Genomic DNA, 23,961 nt, shown 5'->3' on the forward strand with positions numbered 1-23,961 from the left:
TACATTATATACAATATTGATAAATTCTTCATATGAGATATAAAAAAAGATTAATTTGTGTTAGTTTACCTTGATCAAGTACACCACACATGGACTACAACTCCCATGAGACATTGTCAGAGTTAACGGCTTAAGTGCGTAATTCGGTCATTTTTTTCTTTACAGTTATTTTATGTACAAAAATATGTAAACTTTTAATAACAGGATCATTACAATTATAATTTGTATAGTCAGACACAAACCACTGGAAATAATATACATATTGAAACCCAACATATATACAAAAATAACCAAGATTTTAAAAAAGTTTTTATATTATGCTTATATTCAAGACAAGTAAAACTAAATATCAGCCCATCATTGAAAACAGGATGTTTTAGGTTCTTCTTTGAAGAGAAATACATTGGTAGATTATATGCACTAGGTGGCTTATTGTTTCATTAAGGACAGACAATTGCTAATAAACAGACTCAAATGAACTATTCATTGTTGCCTCACACACTGCAGTGTCCTTAACCTAATCTCAATTGTTATATTTCAAATATATTGCGAGTGCATTTAAACTCAACCTGAAATGCATTTATAACTACTCAAAAGCAATGCAACATATTTTAAGAGTTTACATTTTTCATGAATTAATTCTGAAAAATTATGGTAGGCTCTAGAGAGAAAAGAGTACAGTTAATATGTTTCCTTATTCTCTAAAAATATAGAGGCCAAGCTGTTATCACAGATCTATGTCATCAATCTTCTGAGATAATTGTGAAAATGAATAAACGTGACAGGATGAATTAATACAATTAACGAAACTGATAATGTCCAATATTGAATACCTGCAAGACAGTATTAAAACATAAAAAATAAAAACTGGCCAAGATTTTCAAATAATTTTATATTTTCTGTCAGGCCGAAAACTTCCACTTGGTGGTGACAAACCACTGCACATTTGGCATCACAAACGCTCTCTGAAGCATTCCTCGTTTATCTATTAATCATAATACATTATAACAGCTCTGTTTGTTTCCTCGTCTAACTACACATGTCTTACCGTCTGTCAATACAAGTTCAGGAGACAACCTGCTGGGCAGTCATATTTAATACAAGTGAGTCTTCATGTTGTAGTGAGTATTCACATTGGTTCCCACCGGGCTATATATATTGTCTTAATATTAATCTTAGATGTAAAAGTAAAGGTATATTTAGAATAAGACTTAGATATGACACACACACACACACACACACACACACACACACACACACACACGCACACACACACACACACACACACACACACACACACACGCACACACACACGCACACACACACACACACACACACACACACACACACACACACACACACACACACACACACACACACACACACACACACACATACACTTACACACACAGTATGCCTACCTGTTAGACAGGTTACACCCAGAGAGTCGCCCCACCGCCCAACATCATTGCAAGGCGAGCCTAAGTCTGGAGACTGGCTGTGAGAAGTGGACATTAGTGCCACCCAAGCACTTCAAAAGAGAAAGGCCTGTGAGTTGCATTGGCCTGAGGGGGAAGTTGAACTCAATTATTCTACTGTACACATTTTTTTCAATAAATAGATAATTCTTCATTAAAGTCATAAAGCACTGTAAAGGACTTCCACAAAGTATACCAGTGATGTCCCTGGGATCCCGAGTGAGGATATATACGAAGATTATTCCACATGCTGCATGTAAAAAGGAAAATGTACTCGTATATTGTTCTTTCAGACCTTGTATTAATAATGTATATTGCATGGAATTTGAGACATAGCTTTGAGACATAATTGGCAACATTTAAGTTTCATTTTGAAGTTATATCTTGTGAATTTTACTCCAGATGTAACTAAAGTCTTAATTAAGTTGTATTAATCCAAATGTGCAAAGTAACTAAAGATATTAAATAGCCTACATGTAGTGGAGTAAAAGTAGGCCTACACTATTTACCTCTGAATTGTAGTGGGGTAGAAGTAGCAACAAATGAAAATACTCTAGTGAAGTCCCTCACATTTGTTCTTAAGTACAGTACTTGAGTACATATACAAAGTTACACCACTATCAATTTTACAGTGTTTCCTACATTAATGTATTGAAGCTGACAGTAGACGGTAAGTCAAAAGAGTGTCTAGGTTTATTGTGTTTCAGTCTGTTGTTTGGAAGTCCCAAAGCTGCGCATGCCCAGTCGTTCCTCTCCCAGCGCCTAATGAATATTTAAGCGTATTCCGCGTGCAGCGCTCTTTGATTGGATCTCCTGGCTGCGTTTCCTGTGTTATGTTTTAGAGCCGAGTTTTGAGGGCACTGCTCTCCGTAAATTACCATCCAGCTCTGAGTGTGATACTGCTGCTGCTGTCAGTGTAGGGCTCAGGTCTGTCCGTACAATGGACTGAGGACACCGCTGAAGGTCCATGCATCCATGCTTTCTGGACTTTATCGGGAAAAATATCCTCTGTAAAATTGGATTTCGTCCACTGGCGTTAGCTTTTAACAACTACAGATTTTTTGTTTGAACAGTGTGGACTTGACTGAGGTTCGCACAAACACTGGATCGCAGGGTATACGACGGAGAAGACTGTTGGGTTAAAGCCAAAGGATGGTGAGTGATATTTACACTGCCTCAGATATTATGATACTATTTACTTAGTACAGCCAATATAATCCACATGCTTAATACAAGTGGGATCCTCTAGAGCTGTAAAAAAGCCATATACTCGATATATTTATCTAATAAATCCCCCAAAACAAACAACATGTGAATTTAAATGCGTTATGGTTATCTCTTCATACTTTTTCTATTAACCACATTTACAAATACTCAACTCCAGTTTCTGTTACTTAACCTGACAGATTGCCTATTGATGTGAGAAAAAGCTAACAATATGACATGTGTTGATATTATTCTGCCCATATTTATCATAATCCCCCAACCATTAAAAGTCACCTGTCACTGACTCTTGATCCTGACAGTCGTATACTTGTTACGGTCTACACTTCAGAGAAAGCAATTAGACAGCCCTGACCCAGAACTTCTGAGTGACACCCAGATGTAATGTCATTTAACATTACTTGGATGCATGCATTATAGGTGCAGCATTGTCTTTAAAACTGGTTTGTCTTGGAATAAGAGGCCTTCAGGGAGGATGTGTCAGGTGGAGTGTGTGTGTATTGTTTCCAGCATTGTTATCTGTGTGTGCACTACATAGAGACAGGTTTTTCCTGGTTACTGAATGCCATCCCTGCAGCAGACACGCCTAGAGCCAAGTTATGGAGGAGGTAGTGTGGCCTTGTCATTGTGTTTTGGAAACAATTCCTCAAGCCACAGTCTTCTGTAGCATAATTCCCACTTTGGCTTTTGCACATTATATTACAGCTGGTATGGGATGCAGCTTTTAACATTATTCTACGTTGATAATGACTGCTTATTCTTCTTTGTTATTGGAGATATCTCTTTTATTTATAGGTGTTCCCCCATGAAATCCACTTTTACGTTTTGTTGATGTTATCCTTCACGAGTATAAATATATGCTTAGAGGATGAGCAAACGTCTGTCGAGTTAAGAGTATTTTGTCTCTGGAAAGTAAATGTTGTGCATCATTTAGCTTCAAACCGGTTGCTTTATTCACACACAAACAATGCCCCTTCAAACAGGTAGGACTAAAACCTGTTAGCTGCTATCCAAAGTGATGGATTGAACCAGTAGGTCGGGTTGTTTATAGACAAAATAAAAGGACAAAATCTGTATAATATAAAGTCAACTTCATTGAGCTTTTGCCAGGATGTAATATATTCCTGCTTTTGTGGCATTATCACGTACACTCGTGTTATCTTAGAAGTAGGCCTTAAGTGAATGAATAGTCAAAGTTGTTTTCTTCTTGAGGGAACATGAAAACATGAGAACATGAAATCCAGCCAAGATTAATTTATGTATATAACAATGTTGAGGGATGAAACTTGACATGTACAAATAAAGTAAACGATAGGACGTTTCAGGAATGGCTTCTAAGATGTGAAATAACTAAAAACATATTGTATGTTTTGTCTTGTCTTTGTGCGAGTATCTGAAAAGTAGAAGAGAGACAAATAGTCTGATTGCCATCCTGACTGTCTGGAGCAGCAGACACCAGCACCGCTCGCTGGTTGCTTCTCTGCCAGATGCTGAACTGCAAGTCGGTATGACAGCAGATGGTTTGCATTAGTTTCTCCTACAGGGAGGTGCGTACAGAGTAACCCCCATCTCCCTTCGTTTCAAAGCTGGCGCTCCATTTTCAAACCGATCACTGCTGTAGAGATTTGCTCAGGAATTCCAGCCCTCTCTCTGAAAACAGGACGAACACCCATTCTGTGGACCTGGGGAACTCGTTAGGCTTGTCGCTGAGGTTCAGTTCACTCACACATCCTGATCAGTTCCATACCTCTGTTACAAAGCGTCAACTATGTTTTCAATGACAGGCCTCAAGAGTGTCGAATTTGTCTACTCTTGCACTTGTTGTGGATAAGAGAAACATATAAATTGCATGTTGTAAAATGATATGCTTCTCTTATCAACCAACATTATGTCATATTTTATTAATAATGTTCGATTATTATAGTGTATTATATATTCTGCTGTACACAAGCAGATGTACTGTAATGTCATTACAAGCTAAATGTAATTTCGTTGCAGTTTTGATCAACAACAAAAAACTAGGTGGACGCAACATTCACAAGCCTTTATCTCATATTTTTGGCAACTTATCATGTTTCACAATTCAGGCATGCAGCAATGTATCTGCCTTTTACTGTGAACCATGAGTAAAACATAAAAGATGGATAAGCATTATTTCCACAGACACCAAAGGCTCTCTGGGTGTTGTCACTACAATAAAAGCATATATTTATATCCATGTTTCACCAGTGAATTATATCCTGTGGTTTCATCAAGGCTTGAAGTGAAACATGATATTTAGCTGTAGTGCCGGATGAAGTGAGGAGCATGAATCAGTTTGTTTACTGTCAATCCCTCGAGCAGTGTGTGCTACCCCTCCTGTGACCAAGAGTACAGAGTTTCTGCACAGTGTGGCTCTATTTGGATGCTTCAGCCTTGTTTACAAAATGACTAGCAACCAGGGAGTCCCCTCACTCTACTCCTCTACATTCACTGCTGTAAGTCTCAGTAACATGTTTTCACTAATGGATGAACAATGCAACTACTTCAGCTAATCCACCAAAGGTCATTCACAAAGCAACTGCACACAGTACTGAGTGATTTGTTCTCTCAGATATTAACTGGACTTTGGCCATAATTACACAGCTTTTATATTTTGAAGGAGTTATCATCACACATGGTTTAATCACACATCAGCTGAAGTGTGATGACAGTAATAACATTTTAAGCCCTGCAACAGCGTGGCTCTATGAATGGCAGTGTTGATCGCTCGCTCTTCTGCTTTGGTTTAGACAGAAATATCTGAATACTGTTTGGATGGATTGCCATAACATTTGGTACAGATATTAATGGTGACTAAAGTGGCAATCCTCATGACTTGTGGCCCCTTGACTTTTCATTTAGCCCCCTCATTGATTTGACAATTGTGCTTTTGAGTTTAATGTCTCAACATCTATTGGATTGATGAAATTACATTTGCTAAATACATGATAGCATTGTCATTGATAGCATGTTAGCATGCTGACTTTGAAACTGAGTTCAATGCACCATGTGCATAAGTACAGCCTCAAAGAACCACCACCTCTTAACTTGCTATTACAGTACAACCTGTGTGATGAAATGGAAATCAGGGATTTCATTAAACACTGCTTTATGAGCAGCTGTTCTGGGTTTGTGTTTTTAATCTCTTTTAAGCAAGAGAATATGTTCATCATACCTGAAGTAGATTGTTTGATAAGAGTTGATGAATTATCTTTGGCATCTTAGCGCTGACAATTATTGTTCATAGAGCATTGAACTTAATGTTCTTCAGCTGTTATTAGATCACGCCTGAGCAGAACATTTCTTCTTAACTTTAAAGAGTAAAGAATACATTACCTTTGTTATAAATGCTCTTATCTGTGTACATTTGTAAATACTGCTTCAGGTTGTATAATTTATTGCTTGTTTAGTTTGTTTTCCTTGTTGTTAGATCATGAACCAAACAGTGTCCTGTCATATTTGCATGTATGACTTCCCTCATCCTGGACAGGGAACAAGGTCAGAGTCTTGCAGCTGTGCTCCGGTTATCTGCTCTGATAGCTTCCCATCGTCACATGCCAGCCAGAGTTTGGCCTCTTTTTGTCTGTATCACGTCAGTTGCTGTTGGTTTGGCCTTAAGATTGCTATTGAATAACCTTACTTCTTCATAGAGACACCAGCGGCCAGTTCAAACAGGACCCTCATTATCCCTGGGCAGCTGTTGGTGTTCAGATTAATACCTTACAGTGATATCTACAAAATATCAATCTGTCCTTTTATATTTTTGGCACAGAACGTGTGGAAAAAATAGACAGACCAAGAGCTGAGTCAACGCTTTTAAAAGACTGGTCAGCTGTTGTGTTTCTCTAGAGAAACATGAAGTAACTGACTGGAAACAGAGTCCAAATTAACTGGTTTGAATTAGTTTTCTTTTTCTGAGCACATGCCCCATGGCGGGGTTGAGTCAGAGTATTTCTTAATGAGGAATCATGCAGTGACGTCAATATTTGAATAGTATCCTCTTGAACTTGAGGTAATTTTCATCAATAAACACTGTTTTTGTGTACTATACATACTATACTACAGTATGGCAGCTAAATAACATACAATGGTTACGAACAGCAATGAATCTCAAAATAACCTACCAAACTAAAAACATTATGCAGAATATGTACTTTATAACATGCAATTACCAGGACATCTGGCAACTTAATTTTCTCGTGATCTGATTTGCCTTTGGTAGAAATCTGAAAACTGTTAATCACAGAGATATTGTGGTAAGATCAAGTTTAAAAATGTTTTTCTTATAAACTGTAAAGAAGAGCAGGAAAGATTCACCCCCAAAAAATATGTTTAAAATGAACAAATAAAAGCAACAAATGTTCTAATTTCTACTTCAGCATGGAGAGTATGTATATCCGCTCAGTTGTAATTGCCATTGGGACTAATCTCCTGCGTGGTGCATATCCTTTCACTCTGCTTTTCTTACCACAATACTTTACGATTTGATTTAAGAATGTCCCTTGCTACACTCTGAAAGCTTGTTTTTGTTCATAAAAGACAGTTAAATTACTGACATGAAGCTGAGGAGGCAAATCAATTTCGAGGCCAACTTTTATGTTCTTTTTGCCTGAGGAGTGAGCAGCGTCAATTTATCAAAGAATCAAACATTTCTTGCCCTCTTTTTATAGATCCTCAGGATTGTTTGACACTTTTAGCACTGCTCTTTAATCAGGAGAATTACAGTCTATGCATCATCAGCCAGTGCTTGCTGGGGCTCCGTTTCCCACATACTGTACTCAGACGCAGCACAGTGATTTTCTGTGCCGTCAATGAATGTTGAACAGCTGAGTCATGGAGTTTAAAAAGTCAATGTCATCTTGTTCTTTATATGGAAACACCACACCCCTTCCCACAAAGAACGTGCAGCAGTAGTAGTTTCATTTACAGTAAGTTACAGAGTTGTCATGCATATCGAAGCTTAAAGAGGCGCCTTTGATTTTTGAAAAAATTAAGAACTATCTGGAGAACAAGCGTGGTTACCGAAAGCACGTTATGTCTGGAAAATACATTCTTACTCTTAGCACAAAGCACAGGGCTGACCCTGTCTGACCTTAGTGAACCTTCTCACATTAACGTGAGGCACTTTTGACCATTCACAACTGCTTTGGCACACAGCAAAATAATTCCTATAATGTGATATCTTTACAGAGATGTACCTCTGTTTTCTGAGTCCTAAAGGTCTGTTTTAAGTGTATCTGTTATCTAGAGATATTAGATTTACAGGAAAAAAAGAATCAAGACTTCAGTTCTGAGATACTGCTCTGATTCAGCAGGAAGCTCTTGTTGAGACTTTTGTGGAGTTTGGCTTTAGTAATTTTCTTCTCTCCTGGCAGCTATTTAATGAAGTGCCACTGTAGCTTGTTAGTGCTGATACTGGAAGGCTTTTCTGTTCATGGTACATTATGAAAAACTGGAGGTGTTATCAAGAAAAACAGAAAGCTGGGAAAATACCAAAGCCATCTTTAATGATTTGCCAACAAGCTTGAAAGGTGTCAGATTCAATCTTTTCCTGCTCAATGTATTAGTCAAAACTGCATTAAACATAATTCAGGAGTTGCAGGAAACACAAAAAGGCCAGGCATGTTTGGTAGCGTTTTACCAAACGATTCACTCGAACGTATTAAGTTCTTACTCGGGAAGATGCTGGCTTGGATTTCAGTGATTGAAACTTGAGACTTCAGCTCTGTTGTGGCACAAGGCATGGCTATGAATGAGTTTCCACTGCAGATGGTTTGTTTACATTCAACCACTACTGAGGCTGCTTTGACAGGAAACTGCAGTATTTTGTGACACATCTTCCAGCTGAATTCCCCCTTAACCACATTTTCTTTGGTATTGTGTTTTATTAGCAGCCTTGTTCTTGTTATCATCTAGATGTTTACCATCAGCAGCTGAAAAGTTTTCAAAATGTCAATTAAATAAAGGAAGTGCTGCGACTGTGAAGCTGAAAGTGTGTAGTTCACTCTGAGATGTGTTAATAGTCATCCAGTATCTGTTTACCCTGGATTGTTATGTCCTCTGTCTCTGAGAGGGACAGTGCTCAGCCCTACCCTGCAGGCAGAGCATTATAACATCATCTCAACCAGTCAGGGCTCATGTTACCAAATCCTATCAGAATAATATATTTCCTTTTATTCTTCCCTTGTGTGTGACCTCGAGCAGTCAAATCCACAACAGCGTGAGAAATGTAGACATGGAAAGAGAGGACAAGGCTTCTTGGTCTGCATTATTTATAATGCTGCTGACCCAGTTTCATGCAAGTGACCGCTGTCATCTTTAACGTTATGAGGTGCAAAGATGTTTTAGCAAGTGACCCAGGCAATTGATTGAAACTGTCAATAAATGTGTATTTAAAGCTGCACGCTACAGTTTATTTTTTCTGTTTATTTAGAGTGAACCTTACACACATTTTATCTACAGTCTGTGGCAACATGTTGTTTTTGTTCTTCCTTCTCTGTGTGATGTCTAGCCAAATGAGGCTGTTTGCACAAAAAGTGCTTGCTTTAGTCATCTTTAGCTTTGTGACATTCAAACCAGCACCACAACTTGGTGGCAGGCTTAATAAGTGGAATCATGCAGGGCTGTTATGTTATTTCAGTGTTGATTACATTTTTTTAGTTTAAAATCTGCTTACAAAAAAATCACAGTTCAAGAGTAGATGTAGTCAGTGTAAACTATCAACAGTTTCAGTTTGGAGAGAATCGTGTAGCAGTAGTTATCTGCTCTGTGTAATTCAGTGTGGATTTACTCTTTAATCAAGTTCCAGCCTCATCTGGAGTTTAAGACATCACTTTAGAAGAAGATCCTAGTGTGTGTGTGTGTGTGTGTGTGTGTGTGTGTGTGTGTGTGTGTGGTGTGTGTGTGTGTGTGTGTGTGTGTGTGTGTGTGTGTGTGTGTGTGTGTGTGTGTGTGTGTGTGTGTGTGTGTGTGTGTGTGTGTGTGTGTGTGTGTGTGTGTGTGTGTGTGTGTGTGTGTGTGTGGTGTGTGTGTGTGTGTGTGTGTGTGTGTGTGTGTGTGTGTGTGTGTGTGTGTGTGTGTGTGTGTGTGTGTGTGTGTGTGTGTGTGTGTGTGTGTGTGTGTGGTGTGTGTGTGTGTGTGTGTGTGGGTGTGGGTGTGTGGGTGGGTGATAGTACATGCATGTGTGAGTGTTTTGTAGAGGGCTCAGTTTGACCTCAATGAGCATCACATCCGTCAGAAGTTCAGACGGGATCAGACTGACTCACACTGTGGGTCATGGCTCCTCTGACAACACACACACACACACACACACACACACACACACACACACACACACACACACACACACACACACACACACACACTTCTCTCATCGTTGTTTATCCTCCCCCTGTACCTTGGAAAGGCCAACCATCTCTGTCAGCAGTTTTTTCTGCATCTGGTCCGATTACTCACAGCGAGTGATTTTGGACAAAGTGCAAACGCAAGCCACAGAGACCAGGTGGAAATGCTGTTTAGAGAGTAATGCCTTCTTAAGCTTTGTTTGGTTTAGAGCAAATCAGATATGTTTTGAATATCAACAAGTAGTTGGGGAAACATCTGTCAAATCAACCCACACATAACTGGCCTACAATTGTTTTGGACTCATTCCTTGTCCTCTTTTGAAACAGTTCAGGAGGGGCATTTGTGGTAGATATTATAGCTTGTATAGTAGTTTGAAAAAAAAACTATCCTGTAGTAGTCTTAGACCAGCGACCAGTGTTTCTGTATGTTTCAGATACATACAGTACATTACTGGATACCATTTTGTTGACATGTGTTCTAAGTTTGCTCTCGCCTCAATTTTGTCTAGCAGCAGAGGTTACAGATTTAAAGATAGGTAATCTATGAAAGCAGACATTTGGGTGCCTTTTTTGTTACAACAGATACTAGGTAGCTGTGTGATAACACTGTTTTAACAAGTAATCCTTGTTGGTGCATTTAAGGAAGCTCAGAAATCAGAGAATTCAACTTGAAAAAGCAGTGCATTCACAGGGTTTGAGAATTGCTGGTAAGGTAAAACAGGCAGATAAAAAATAACGGATCATAATGAAAGGGAGACCACAGAACATTTCTATGTGACAATTATGGAATTTGAGCAGACTCAACATTATTATGCATTGCCTATCACAAGCACATTTGAACAGTTTTTGAGTGTAGGAAAAAAAACATTGCTTTTGTTTACTTTGGAAATAGTTGTCAGTATTAGTGCAAATAAATGGTGTGCAGTTAATGGGCTAAAACACGCCAAGCCACTGGTCTGGTGTTAAGGCTCATATCAGACTGAGTCTTCTGCCTGCTTGCTGCACCGAGACTAAATATTTTATCCGTCAGAATATCATGTGCAGATTTGTTGGATTTGTGGTGACCCTTGTGTCTACATTTGGACCACATATTGGACTGTTACTGAGAAAAAATGCTTTACAGTCTGCAAAACCCATTACAAATAGACATCATTTCGATTTAATTGATAACATTTATAACATTCCTTGCAACCAAAACAAAACACAAAACAAAATGAATTTTTTCTTTTTTTTTCTTTTTTTCTAACCCTAACCCTAAAACTCTTGGGAAACGTTTCCTCCAAGACTGGAATTACCCTTAATTTTGGTTTTAATTCGTGACACATGCTTATCAAATACATTACTTTTACATTACTCTTTGTCCTCTGCTCTTTTGCCAGCAGCTTTTTCTCAGTCAGGGGTGATTTCTGATAATAATTTGGAGAGCATTTGGAGCTGTCACATCTAAATCACTGCTCTTAGCTCATAGCCCTACATCCACAGCTATTTGATCACCTTTTATTTGACCACAAATGCTTAACTTTTCTAAAGAAAGACAATTGACAGCATTAATATCGTTGTTCAGATGATGGTTTATCTGATAAATACATGACCTGGGTGTAAACTCAGATTTTTGTATTTGTTGAGAGCAGGTATAATTATTACTTTTCACATTCAACACAGCTACAAAACCAGTAATGTGAGTGAATATAAATGAACGTTTTTGGGACATGACATTTTAAGTCAGCATTAACTTTAGAAATCAGGTCAGATACGCTGGTACATGGTGGCCCTACTAATCTTAAACATGAGGGCTTATCAGACATGGGGTCTCTCCTTAGGCGGTCCAAGCTAGCCTGGAGGAAAAGCTCCATCCACTCAAATGCTTTGGGCATTTCCTGTAGCTTCATTCAGGGCAAAAGTCTGGCTTGTAGCACTAAGAAGGCTGTGTGCTTAAGGCAGATTTAGCTTCAGAGGCTTCAACTAATTTATCCTGCAGTTTTAACTCTGCTTCATTAAAAAAAACCTTCTAATCTGATGATAACAACCAGGAGACTTAGCATCAGCCTATGCAGAAACTAATATTGTATTTACCTTCGCCACATAACTTAACTTTTAGGATTGGTAAAGAGTGATTAACGTCTTTAGTTGCTTCTTATTTTAGAACAGAGGAATTTGTTCTCATGGCTTGTATCCAGATATTCCTTAGATGGCAAAGCAGAAACATAGTCCTAACACATGGTGCACTGTGTGTCAGATCCTGGTTTGGAAAAGGAGAACAGCACAGAAGGGAGAAATGAGGGAAAAAGTGCCGCTTATGATACCGAATCAAACCCAGCCATTTCCTGTTACCCGAGCCAGAGCTGCTCAGCACTCTCCATATATGGTAATGGTATTTGGAGGGAAACCCTTGGCTTATGGATCAGGACTGGTATTGAAATTCCTTTGTGTTTCTGGGAAAAGGTCCGGTCCAAGAGTTTGGTTTGAATGATCTGAATGTCTTTGATTTTCAAAAGAAAAATGAATCAGGTCTCATACCTCCATTGATACCTTTTGTTGAAGCATTTTAAGGATATCATTTTGTTCAAACATCTTATTAACACAATATATGAATGATGACAGACGCTCAGTTGTGTGGTGTCATGCTCAGGAGGAAGTCTGTGGCTCCTTGGTGTTGTTGTTGTTGTTGTTGTTATGGCCACCATAGATGTGCCAGATGTCCCTCGTGTATGTGTTTACTGTATGACGCCTCCTCCACAGGCCTTCAGTAACTCATATTTCAATCTGATGGGATGTCTTATCCTTCACCCTCTAAAAAACTGATTGTGTTGTTGTTTGTTTGAGTTGTTCGAGCATTTACATTAAGAGTTATAGCTCAAAACTTGGAACAGAAGAGATCTTTGCATGGGAAGTGACCCTCCACCCCTATTACAATCACTGCAGTAGAGACCCTCAACCCCTGGCAGCTATTACTGCTCGGCAGCCAGCGGCAGAGCAGAGGTTGTTTCAGGCACCTCCCTGACGGCATTGTGTGTGTGTACTGTATTTGTGCAACTACTCCCTTGGTCCGCTGCTGTAAGTGAGAATATTTTCTTAGTCCTCTTGCCTCATTAAACAAGGCCTAAAACAAAACGGATGAAGCAATCCTCAGAATATTTGACGCCTACCTCCTACGTCTCCGGCTTATTACCTCTCCCTTCTTGAATCTGCACACTTTCATTCCAGACATAGCAGACAGAGGTTAAATATAGCATGTTCAATTGTTTTCACTTTGTGGCCAGCACTCGCTCTTGACGTCTGCTTTAAAAGAAAAGTTTTTCACATGTTATTAAGAAGGTGGCCCCGAAAGGATAGCTGGTAATCTCCTAAATAAAAAAGAGTGTTTAAGTTTATTATCTTGTACAAAGAACAGTGAATACAGGCTCCATCTCTATATACATTTTCTTCAGTCCTAAAACATTTTGCACTCTTTTACACTTTATATTTTCTTAATACATATATGTTTGTGATGTTGTTTTATCTCCATTATCAACTATTAAACGACTTATCCTCCTTTTTTCCAAAGTTTCTAACTTACTTTAAAAAGTTTTCCCTTCTCCAAATCAAGGATCTTAAGTTTTGTCACTTGTGACAAATTTGATCTTCAGGGTTTTAAAAACAAATTTGAATTGACTAGAAGGCTAGTTTGTGTCTTTTTTCCTTTCCTCTCTTTCTTCACAACATTGACTTGCAACTCAAACTCTTATCAAATGTTTGGATTTGACTCAATGTCAGGTGGTGCTTTTGTCCCTGAGAGTGACGTCAGCCTGTCTTTGTTGCTAAGGAAGGAAATAGGTCAGCATCTCCCTCTGCCACACCTCAAAAAGCAGTAAAACCTGGTAATGGGTGTGATCTGGAGAATTAATCAAGCTATAATTTGCTGCTTCCCTCCTAAGGGAAAAATACCCACTGGATTTGGGTGAAAAAGCTGTTAACATTCTTCGTCATCTCCCATGCTATGTCTGAGTCTGTAAAGTGGTTTTAATTTTGCTGTTGTAAAGAATAAAGCCAGCCTGGAGGATATTAAAAGCGTTCTGGTAGTAAGTCATTTAGAGTTAATTACTAAATACAAAATGTCTTTCCACTGGTTTATTTTGTACTTTGTGTACACTTTGTGGATCCGGGGTTTGCTTTATGCTGTTTTAGTTTTATCGATCTCATTTTTCTGTGAGAGCAACTCACTTTAGCTTACATATGTTACTGTTTTTTTACTACTAAAGATTGTGTGTTATATTTGTGGGAGTTCAGAGTAATGTGTATATATAATGAATATTCTTGTGATATTATACGTGGTTCATTATATTTAAATCAGAAAGACTCCACCACCTTGTTGTAACTCTTGGAAATGGCATCTGAGTCCTTAAAGAGCTCTCCTGTAGTTTTTGATCGTATCACACACATGATCTTCATCAGCAAATGGGGTGTGAGCATATTATGTCAAAGGATTGTCATTGTTTTACCATTTTTAATTATTTTCGAGCTCTTTCATGACTTTGAATGTGTGCTTGATAAGTTAAAGCTCAAGTGAATTCTTGACCTTGGATATAGCAGTACTGTAAACAATTGCGTCCTCCGCGACCCGACTCTGGATAAGCACTTTATGATGGATGGATGCAAACAATAAAACTCATTCATACTTTGTCCATTAAACTGTACAATGTATACGTTGGTCTCCATAGATATCTCAACATAATGTCATGGCAACCCCTACAATAATAAACATTTGATAAAAAACAAAAATGTCGACCTTATGGTGGCACAATCAGAAAAACAAGGGGTTCATTTCAGTTGGATTTTTAGGATTCATCCTTTGGGTAATGTGAATGTTTAAACACAATGTTAATGGAAATCAATAAAATAGTTGGAGGAACGACAGACTGACGAGAATAGCTAAAAAGATATGGGTAAATATGATTATGTTCTCAAAATCTACACTTCTGCAACATAAAATATAGTATCTTGCTGTTAAATAGGACTGACTGAATGATTTCTTAGCCTTAAAGTTATTGTTAAGATTGGCACTCTTCTCCTTCCCATACTTCCTCACTTAGGAGGGTGGAAGTCAAGAGTTAACTTGTGTGTTGACTAATGTTCTGGATTCTGTCTGCAGCTTTGAGTGGTTCTCCGTCCAGGGGAAAGAGACTCACTCCTCGCAGCACATTGTGACCCTCGTCCACAGTAGCCAGACAACACTGACTCATAGCACATGATGAATGACCTCAGTTCTCCGAAGACTCACTCTGCTGAAACAAAAAAACAGGATTAGGGAAAAACCGATTGTTAGGATGTGGATAAAAGTTGGGCAAGAGCATCTTTAACACTTGGACAAATAACCAAAGCACTACTAGGAATCTGACCTTGCAAGATTTTAAAGTAAACACAGCTCATCGTGCTGCCTGGATCAGAAAATGTGCACACTGTGACTTTTGTTGCTGTGATAATAACCATTTTCCGTTGGCTTTCATTTGTGTGATAAAACCACAAAACCTCAGCCTCTGAGTGTGCTGTAAAGCCTAAATGCACTCATGTAACAGTGCTATGTCCCCTTGATGTCAGACTCTCGATTAGTCCACGCTATCCCTTTGTGTCTTTGTGAATGAACTAACAATACATTGTATGTGTTTTGTTGCAGGGGAGCCGGGGGCACTACCGGTACCACTGGCAGAGCCACAATGTCAAACACAGCGGAGTGGATGACATGGTGCTGCTCAGCAAGATCAATGAGGATGCCATCGTGGACAACCTCAAGAAGAGATACATGGATGACTACATCTTTGTATCCTTGGCTTACAATCGCAATTCACAACCCGGCGAGAAATAGCCGAGCCCCTTCTCATCCCAGCTATTCCCAGAATAGCTGAATGGTCATTCACAGTGTGTTTCTAGCAGTGAGTAATAGCTCAGTGTTCGGAGGTAACGCCTTCCTCCTGAGACTCTGCCGTGTGCAGGGGGCAAAGGGCCCCTCTGTACGTACCTCCCTCAACTCCAAAGTCCCACTGGCTTTATCTCACTGTGGTGCAAAATGTGAACAAAATGGTGTGAGAAATAACAGATTGCATCTACAGTCTTTTTTAGCAGCAGTATTTTTTGATTATAGTGGGGATTCAAAACATTGAGCGATCATTTTCATACAGTACATCGCACAAATGCTAGGTTTAGGTTTCTCAAGTGCAGCTGTGGCTACACACTTAAGCTGTTCATGACGTGAAATGAGTAGATTAATGGATGAATAACCCCTTTGAAAAGCAATGCTGAACTTCTCATTGCATAAACTTCATCCACGTCCTGGCACTGCACAGGATTGTGGCGTTTAGTAAATGCTGACATTTTAAGGTTCAACATCTCTGAGTCAGGCCTTTGATTTGGGTCAATAAATAGCCGTAACTGTGAGGTCTCCATGCCAAGTCTGTGGGTCACTGTAGGCCACCCACAATGGCAGCTTTATTTTTCTTGAGCAGCATTTGGGCTGCAGGGCATAAAACCTCAGTGTTACATGGTCGGTCTATTCTTTGTCATTTGTAAGAACTGGATACTTTTTAGCCTCAAGCCTGATCACCAAATATTCCACTGCAGCTCCATTGTACTCTGTTGACGTCAGGGCAGCCTTAGATTAAATAATTTTCCTTCATTTACAGATTTTAAATCTCTTTGTTAGTGTTATACAAATGTTTTGCCATATAAAGATAATGGTTTACAATTTATGAACACCTTGCATTTCATAGAGGGTAATAATAAATTGGTGCTATTTGTTTTACTTGTATATTCTTTAATATATAACCTCGTCAGACATATATCGGTCCAGTGCTCATCTCCATCAACCCTTTCAAGCAGATGCCATACTTTGGAGACAAAGAAGTTGAGATGTATCAGGGCGCAGTAAGTATGATACAATTTGACAAAAACCCATAAACACATTTTAAACAGCTTCAGCTGTCTGAATTTACACTAGAAAAAATAAGTTCAATCTTTAAAAGTTACAATGTGCCCGGGGGTTTAAGACCGCAACTGTCTGAAGGACAAAAGGCTGTTCAATTCTGGGTTAGTTGCAGTGTGTAGCTTCCAGCAGAATGGCGCAGATGTTGCTGTCAGAAACTTGACTCAACCATGGAGAAAGCTTGGCAGGACCTTCACAGAACCGCCTGTGCGAGTCTGCCTCCTCTCTTGGCCGGCATGCAGAGAGTAGGCTTGTCTCCTTAAGCCAGGAACAAACTAAAAGAGAGTCTAATATTCTTACCAACTGTGAAAGCACTCAGCATCACACATGCCAACATTTAACAGTTCAACAGGTTAGAGTTAAGTGCACTGGGTTCAGGTTTGCACAGCGTTATCAGCTCACACTGCAGAAGGTTCAGATTTGTTTAGAATAGTTTGAAACCATCATGAAGGTTATTAGTATGTTGTACTTAATGCATTCAGTGTAGACTTTTCACAATCTAGGAAATAAGCCATCAAGGCCAAAATGGGACCAAAACCAACCATAGGTTTATCCATCTATCAATGTCTTACGACTACCATACCTAATGCAGCTGTAGTTTTTCAGAAAGGAGTGAATAGTGCATTTAGTGAGTACTATTTTTAGTGGCGGATAAATACACATTTGGTGGTCTAGTGATTATTTATGGCTACAGGATACTGTATGTGGGATTCAGTCAAAACAAACTTCTCTGCCAATTGTCATCATATTGCAGTAACATGTCATGTGAAGTAGTGTGGCTATGTTTTATTTGTTTTCTGAGAACAGATCACATTGGCACATAAAGAATAAGCTTTATTAGATTAGAACAGAGAATACTACATGAAGTAGAAAAGTAGAGATGTTTTAATAATAAGAAAAACTATTAAATATCCCTAGATGTATACTTTTAAAGTGTTGTTGGCTTTATTTTAACAAAATTATTTTGTGAACTCTCAGGCTCAGTATGAGAACCCGCCTCACATCTACGCCCTGGCAGATAACATGTACAGAAACATGATGATTGACAGCGAGAACCAATGTGTCATCATCAGGTAAGACTTTTGATAATTTATCATCCTCTACTTTCGTTACACATCATGAACTAATGGCATGTGACAACACAAATTAATTTAGTTCTCAGTTTGTTACCGCAATGAGACTGGAGCTAGTAATCTGTACAAAGTGATCTGTGCGATGTGATTGCAAAGCTGCAGCTGATCGTCCGCAGGCTGTGATAATAGTTATTAGGATGGGAACATGGGAAGGGAGCAGGTTACATCACATCATTTGGTACAGCTGATTGACTGAGAGTGACATGTTTCTTTGGTGTTTTTCCATTATATATATCTCACTATAAGCTTTAGTGAAATGTAGGAATGCACTACAGAAGTAAGTGAAAACCGTGCACTGTTGACTGCTGGATCTGGACTCAGGATGTGAGATGGGAACAAAGCAGCTGTTATTGTGGCTATTTTGGAAAAAACTTCCTGGTTTAACAAGAACAAAAAACAAACAGCAGGAAGAACACCTGCATGTTCCTTGGCCCTAGTATAAGTATTTTTGTAAGATTCAGGTTTTTTTTAAGTTCTTTTACAGCCTGTTTGAGTTTGTTGGTGAATGTTTTTGAGCTACAAATCTGCATGGAGAGAAATGTGTGGTGTCATGATCCCAGTGTGCCAGTCACCTGAGCAGAGCGGTTGCTATAGTGCTTACCTCATGACGAATGACCCCCGCTTCAGCACTTTCGTCCGTTGTTTGAACAGCCAGCAGTTGCTAGTTCAGTTTCCCACATAAAGGCACTGAGGTGGATTTTGTGATCGACTACATCAGCAAACAAAAGCATGGAAGTGGTTTATGATGAAGCAGGTCACAGCAAACAAAGGCTGCTGTGAACTGTTGGTCAGGCAGTGTGGGCAGCATCGGTCTGTGTTAGTGCTTTTACATATTTATTAAGAAAATGTGTGAATCTACCAAAAGGGGGATTCAGGATGAAATTGTAGCACAGTTGTGACTTTTTGCCTTTTCATTTGCTTCATCCGCCTGCCAACTGCTTACATCAACATGTGACTTATATATCTAGGCCTCGACATCTGGATCAGATATGAAAGGGATGAATTGCAGCAGGTTGGTGTTTCAGTTTGGCACTTCCAACCAAACTATAAGATGAACTCTTAGCTTGGATCAGAAATACACGATCATTAAGTTAACGGTTTCAAAAGAACTCCTTAAAGTAGACTTAACTGTCAGTTTTTCACACAGCATGTCACCTAAAGGGTTCTTTCAACCAAACTTAATGAAAGGCAGATGTATTTAATGTTGGCTGTCAGTTTAGCAGGATTCATTTTCTAATGACAAGTTGCACGTCTTAATCCACCTTAAATTGTCCACTGACTCTAATCGATGGCTTTGATTCAGAGACAGCTGATGCCGTGACTTGCTTCACAGGTAGCTGATGTTATCTACTACTTTTATCTGCTACTGTTGATTCAGTCTTTTGTCCAGAGGCCTTGCTGAATCACCAGTGCAGTGTTCCCCACAGCTGCTGCACATAATGTCCTAAACAAAGTTCAGTGTTTCTCTCCTTCCTCTCCAAGGAACTGAGGGCAGCTGATGAATTTTAGTCTAAATGGACGATTGATGATGCTGCTTTGAAGTATGTTGCTCAACAGTTCAGGGATTGTATTTGACCAAGTTAGACGTCTTACTGCTGCTGGTTTAACTTATACCATATACCATACTTTTACCATTTTAAAATGTTTCATACAATCTGCTCACTTGCTTTCATCAATTCTTCTGTAATAAAAAAAGAAAAAGGTTTAATAACACAACCACAATTATAGCTTCACATGTTTGCAGAAGGCAATTAATCCCTTTCTTTGTCTTTTCTTTGATTTATGTCATTTAAAGTTTCAAAACATGACACATTTTTAACAACATCTGTGTATTTTGGACTGTTCTAGTTGGTACTAAAACAGATGAGTGCAGGCTCCTGTGGCTTGAACTCAATCACACGTTGACTTTTGTGAGACCCTGGGAATTCAATGCTGTTGCATTACCACAGAAGAATTCAGTCTACTTGAACATACTGTACATGCAAAGAGTTATTTGAGAAATCGCCTTATTAGATTTAAAACCACCAAAACAAGATCTTGAATGTGCATCCTTCTCATAGCTGATGTCAGTAATGATTTATGAAATGTAAGGCTTTAACCTCCATGCCTCTGCATCTCATTGTTTCCCTCATGTCCTTGTTTGGTTAATAAATCACTGCGGAAGTTAACAATGCCTTCTGCATTTCAGCACCACAGAAATGAGTCTCGCCCATTTTGGGGGCTCGAAATGGGACTAAGACTCCCGCTGCTGCTTGTGTTGAAAATAGCTCATCAGAGAACAAACTTTCATGAGGAGAAAACAATGCTTTCAGAGGAGCTCTTGAGGTTATTCTGACATTAAAAAGAAAAACTCAGCATATTGGTTTCTTGTTGTGAGTTGAACAGTAAGTGTGCATTGAGGAAGCCCAGACAATACCAAAGGATTTGAAACAAGGAGGTGAATATAGCGGGAGGGTTACAACCATATAGAGGCTGCTGTGTAATAGAGTGGCTCCCATGACTTCCTCTGGCAACCTTTAACAGTCTGCAGCTGTGTTTCTCACAGAGGCATTACCAACCTTACTCTCCTTTAAGGCACAGAAAGAAAAAAACAGACGCCACTGTCATCCACTGCCAAACCACATATGTCAAAAATAAGTATGACACAAGTGAAAGGCAAGGAGAAAAATAGACAAGTGTAGGGAGAGGGAGAGAGAAATGAGGGAAAAATCTGTGAATATGACAAAACAGGATTAATGTCCTTGTTGCATTCATCTGACCAGATGTGCTGCGGCTAACACACATTTAGCCTCTGAGCTGAAATGTGGATTCTAGTTGAAACACACATTTTGTTTTAACAATGAAATGTACAAATGAAAGCAGGAGCTCTCCTGTTTGTTTAGCAGGGTTACACTAACTGATAAGTCATCTTAACTTAGGTGGACACAAAATGCAGACACACACACCAACACATACATAAAACTGCACATTATTACATTTCAATTAGTCTTAACTGTCTTAAATGTAATGTTTGTACAGCCTTTAAAACATTATGAATAAGATCAGTAGTTGTGACTTCATATAGAGCAGGATTTTAACATGTTAATTATTAATATGGTCATTTACTTTGTTGATTGATGGCACATGGGATCCAAAAGTAACCTCATATATAATTATGACAATGTTTCACCACATCCAGTAGCTCTATCCTGTTTGTTGCTGTGTGTTCAGAACAAACACATACATAAACAAATCACTGACAGCTTATCGGCAATATATTTACCTTGAACTTTTGAAAATGTTATTACGGACACAAAAACAAAGTAAGCATGAATGAATGGTGTCCAACTAGGTCTGTCTGAATCTATAAACGTAACGTTTGAGCATAAAGTCAGGTGTCACATGCTATCAGTTTTTGCATTGGGTGGATTTAAATGTGACTTTAAAAGCTTGGATTGCATGTACCGTAAGTGAAAACATGTGCTTAAATGTGTTTTTCAGCGGAGAGAGCGGTGCAGGGAAGACCGTGGCAGCCAAATATATCATGGGCTACATCTCCAAAGTGTCAGGGGGCGGACCCAAAGTACAGGTGAGCTGCTGCTTGTCTTTGAGGACAGTATGTAATAGAGACATTGAGGAGTATAGATGAAATGACAACTTGGCAGGACTCCATTTATTTAAAGGAGTTTATGATTGTCATTATTGATGCTCAATGTTATATTCTGAAATAATATTCAAATATTTCAATCTCATTAAGATTAAGTATAAAGACCTCACAAGAATAAAAAGTACAATCCTGGGAAAAGCATCTTCTCTTTAATATTCACTTGATAAGGTTTTTTCTTTTGCAAAAGGTTGGAATGCACAGATGCCTCTTCTATCATTATAACTAGTGTTAACATATATTTGTGACAAAGAGGAAATTCATTTCTTATGTAACATTTTCAAATTAAAGGGTAACCTTCTATATCCATATCATAATCATCTTTTATCTTTTTTTTGTCCGGGCCAACTTAACGAGTCATTCACAAATTGAGCCAAGTCCTTAACACCACTGCTGACTTGTATGAAAACAAACAACCTGTTGCAGCTTCATTCCTGCACTCATTCCTCTCCTTAGACCCAGATCTCCTCTTTATTCCCCATTATCAGCCCATCAGCAGCCTCTTATTCTCCCAACCCCCTTCAGCCATCTGGCAGTCCCTCTAACCAGCAGATGTCCTGTTCCTAAGCTCGATAAAGATCTAAAGTTTGATGAGGAAATGCCTGTACCATGATGGCGCTGGGATTTTTATATTTAATCCACTCAGAGCTTCTTCCATCAAGGGACATAAGAAGTCATCTTCAGGCTTTAAATGTATCCGTCGAGCTGACAGACTGACTAAGTCCCATGTTGCCAGTTACAGTGTAAATGTATACCCTAATGCTAGTTATGAAAATAACTGTCTTGATGTTGTTTGTTTAAACAAATGTGGCCTTTACAGCAGACACGCACACACACACTAAAACAAACCCTCATATACACAGATACACACACACACACACACACCCACACGTATGTCTCCACCTCTTCCAGCTCCTGTTCAGCATAATTTCTCTTTCACATTTTGTACATATTGTGCGGTATGCTTAGTTCAGCGCGTGCATTCTTATGCAACCTGTTTATGGTGTGTGGGTGTGTGTGGGTGTGTGTGCAAGAATACTTTTGAATAGATAAATACTTCCTGTCAGCAACATGTATGTTCATCTGTCTGAGCATTGTCATCGTCACAAAAGCTAATCATATCTATCAACAATGATAATTAATTCAAATGGGACTGTTTTATAGACATATGGACACCATATTCAAAATGTGTCTTCACTTTGAGTTGATATCCCTAGGATTCAGTTTGTTCGGAAGCCCCACAAATAAATCATGTACAAATATTGTCAAACTAGTGTTAGGTGACACTCTTCTGCTTTGGAGAAGTAAAATATGATGAATTGGTAAATTAATAACCGTATAGTTCTCCATAAATAAACTTGATGTCCCAAGGGCGGTGCTTATTTTTTCCTTTCATCCAGGACTACATTTAGAAATGCAAACAATTCCAAGAAATAACTTCCATTCAACTTCTGTGTACAATAAAGGAAGTCGGAATAGCTCTGTCTGCTGGACCGTTTTAAAGCTCATGTGTTTCTGACGTACAGATGACTCACTGTGTGTGTGTGTGTGTGTGTGTGTGTGTGTGTGTGTGTGTGTGTGTGTGTGTGTGTGTGTGTGTGTGTGTGTGTGTGTGTGTGTGTGTGTGTGTGTGTGTGTGTGTGTGTGTGTGTGTGTGTGTGTGTGTGTGTGTGTGTGTGTGTGTGTGTGTGTGTGTGTGTGTGTGTGTGTGTGTGTGTGTGTGTGTGTGTGTGTGTGTGTGTGTGTGTGTGTGTGTGTGTGTGTGTTCCTGTCACTGAGGGGGTACAGTGTGTGGTATCCCTACCTGCTGTCTGTGATGTAGCTAAAGGCTTTTTGCTTCTGTTTCCTTGCAGCACGTCAAAGACATCATCCTGCAGTCCAACCCGCTGCTAGAGGCCTTCGGTAACGCCAAGACCGTGAGGAACAACAACTCCAGCAGATTTGTAAGGCTTTTATTCCTGAGTTTTTCCAATTTTTGTAAATCAGAATGCCTTGCATTTCAGCTCAATTCATAACTGGTTGGTATTAACCAAAAAAAGCATATGGATATCCATTTCAAAGAGTGTTAACAGGCAACATACAAAGGTCAGCCTCCCTATTTTACATGTGTATGTGCCAGACCGGATTTGCAGTCTATGTGAGGTCAACTCTGGGAAACAAACACAAA

General features: G+C 39.1%; 1 protein-coding gene across 2 annotated transcripts in view; it reads left to right on the forward strand.

Moving 5' to 3' along the window:
* Positions 1–2,337: 2,337 nt before the first annotated feature.
* Positions 2,338–23,961, forward strand: part of myo1ea (myosin IEa) — a 48,726-nt gene continuing 27,102 nt past the window's right edge. For both annotated transcript variants that reach the window (XM_034196962.1, XM_034196963.1), the window contains exons 1-6: positions 2,338–2,633; positions 15,717–15,860; positions 16,871–16,960; positions 17,997–18,091; positions 21,632–21,719; positions 23,648–23,737. In XM_034196962.1, coding sequence (XP_034052853.1) covers positions 2,631–2,633; positions 15,717–15,860; positions 16,871–16,960; positions 17,997–18,091; positions 21,632–21,719; positions 23,648–23,737 — 510 coding nt within the window. In that variant the 5' untranslated portion in view covers positions 2,338–2,630. The remainder of the gene's footprint in view (positions 2,634–15,716; positions 15,861–16,870; positions 16,961–17,996; positions 18,092–21,631; positions 21,720–23,647; positions 23,738–23,961) is intronic.

This window comes from Gymnodraco acuticeps, unplaced genomic scaffold (genome assembly GCF_902827175.1).
Source record: "Gymnodraco acuticeps unplaced genomic scaffold, fGymAcu1.1, whole genome shotgun sequence".
Classification (NCBI taxonomy): Eukaryota; Metazoa; Chordata; class Actinopteri; order Perciformes; family Bathydraconidae; genus Gymnodraco; species Gymnodraco acuticeps.